We start from the raw sequence: 1,140 nt of genomic DNA, 5'->3' as shown, positions 1-1,140 counted from the left end.
CGTTCGAGTAAAAACATAAACTTAAGGCTATGTGAAGATAATACCAGACAGACAATTCAAATTAAAGTACTACTGAATATAGAACATAAATTAAAGTACAAATATCATTCAACTTTCACGAATGGCAATTTAGATGCATACGAGATTACACATAAAGAAACACACGGCACTAGCCTAATCACACTGAAACAAAAACATTTTTAATTCAGACGTCGCTGATTAATATCATTGACAAATTAAACGGACATAATAGTTAACCACATATTTGGACAACTTAAACTTCAAATTAGCTTCAAGTTTCCATAAGGAGCTTATGACCAATCTTGTAGGAAGCATACGCATCAATGCATGCATACTCAACTTGTCCATCATTAAGAACCCTTGCCTCCCAATTGCTTTGACAAACATGTTTTGGCTTAGCCATATAGAGCCCACATATTGCATTAGCAAGATCCTTCAAACCTGGACGTGAAAATCTACCAGGCCACTTATTCTTAGCAACATCACGAATATCAGCTTTACTACTACAAACCAACCCATACTCATTCTTCAGTTTAAGGATATCTTCAGCAACCTCAACTCCAACAAATATAAAATTAGGATTAGCCAAAAAAATTTTCAGGGTTTGTGGGATTTCGTCCAAATAGAACAACTGCACTATCAGACACGAGTTGTTAATGCAGAGTTGGAGTGTGGCTGATTTGTTGCTAGTGTATGGCATGAAAGTGGGCCTCCATTCATTGTCTAAGCCCACAACTGTTTGTTTTCCATAATATTTGGAAAGCATTTCACTAGCCCATTGATTGGCAATTGCAGCTTTGTCAGTCACTGTTGTTTCAATTGTTTGTCCACCAAATTTGATGTGGTACCTGGAGGTGGTGCCAGAGCTAGTGCTACCATGTGATGAGTACATATTTGTTAAGTTGTGATAATAAAATCAGGATTGATGCATTTTGGTAGATGGCTCGTATGACATTTTATAGTAGGGAGATTATGTGTTTATTAATTAATCTTTTTTGGAAAATGAATGGTCTATTAAATACTCCATGCATGCCGATTGCCAAAAGTAAATAGGGATGACTGACGAGTTCTTCAAAATTTAGCTGTCCTATTAATGCTTTTACAGGTTTGATTTTACTC

At 36.1% G+C, this 1,140-nt stretch overlaps 1 protein-coding gene across 1 annotated transcript; it reads right to left on the bottom strand.

Moving 5' to 3' along the window:
* Positions 1 to 292: 292 nt before the first annotated feature.
* LOC132062128 (3'-5' exonuclease-like) lies at positions 293 to 913 on the bottom strand. Its single transcript, XM_059454767.1, has one exon. The coding sequence runs from the start codon at positions 911 to 913 to the stop codon at positions 293 to 295; it is 621 nt and encodes a 206-aa protein (XP_059310750.1).
* Between the last annotated feature and the right edge of the window lie 227 nt (positions 914 to 1,140).

Source organism: Lycium ferocissimum, chromosome 7, assembly GCF_029784015.1.
Source record: "Lycium ferocissimum isolate CSIRO_LF1 chromosome 7, AGI_CSIRO_Lferr_CH_V1, whole genome shotgun sequence".
NCBI classification, from domain to species: Eukaryota; Viridiplantae; Streptophyta; class Magnoliopsida; order Solanales; family Solanaceae; genus Lycium; species Lycium ferocissimum.
The sequence above is the reverse complement of the archived record's forward strand: the minus strand, read 5'-3'. Positions and strand labels throughout refer to the sequence as shown.

Coding starts and splice junctions, on each gene's coding strand:
- LOC132062128 (XM_059454767.1), bottom strand. CDS start 913: ATGTACTCATCACATGGTAGCACTAGCTCTGGCACCACCTCCAGGTAC.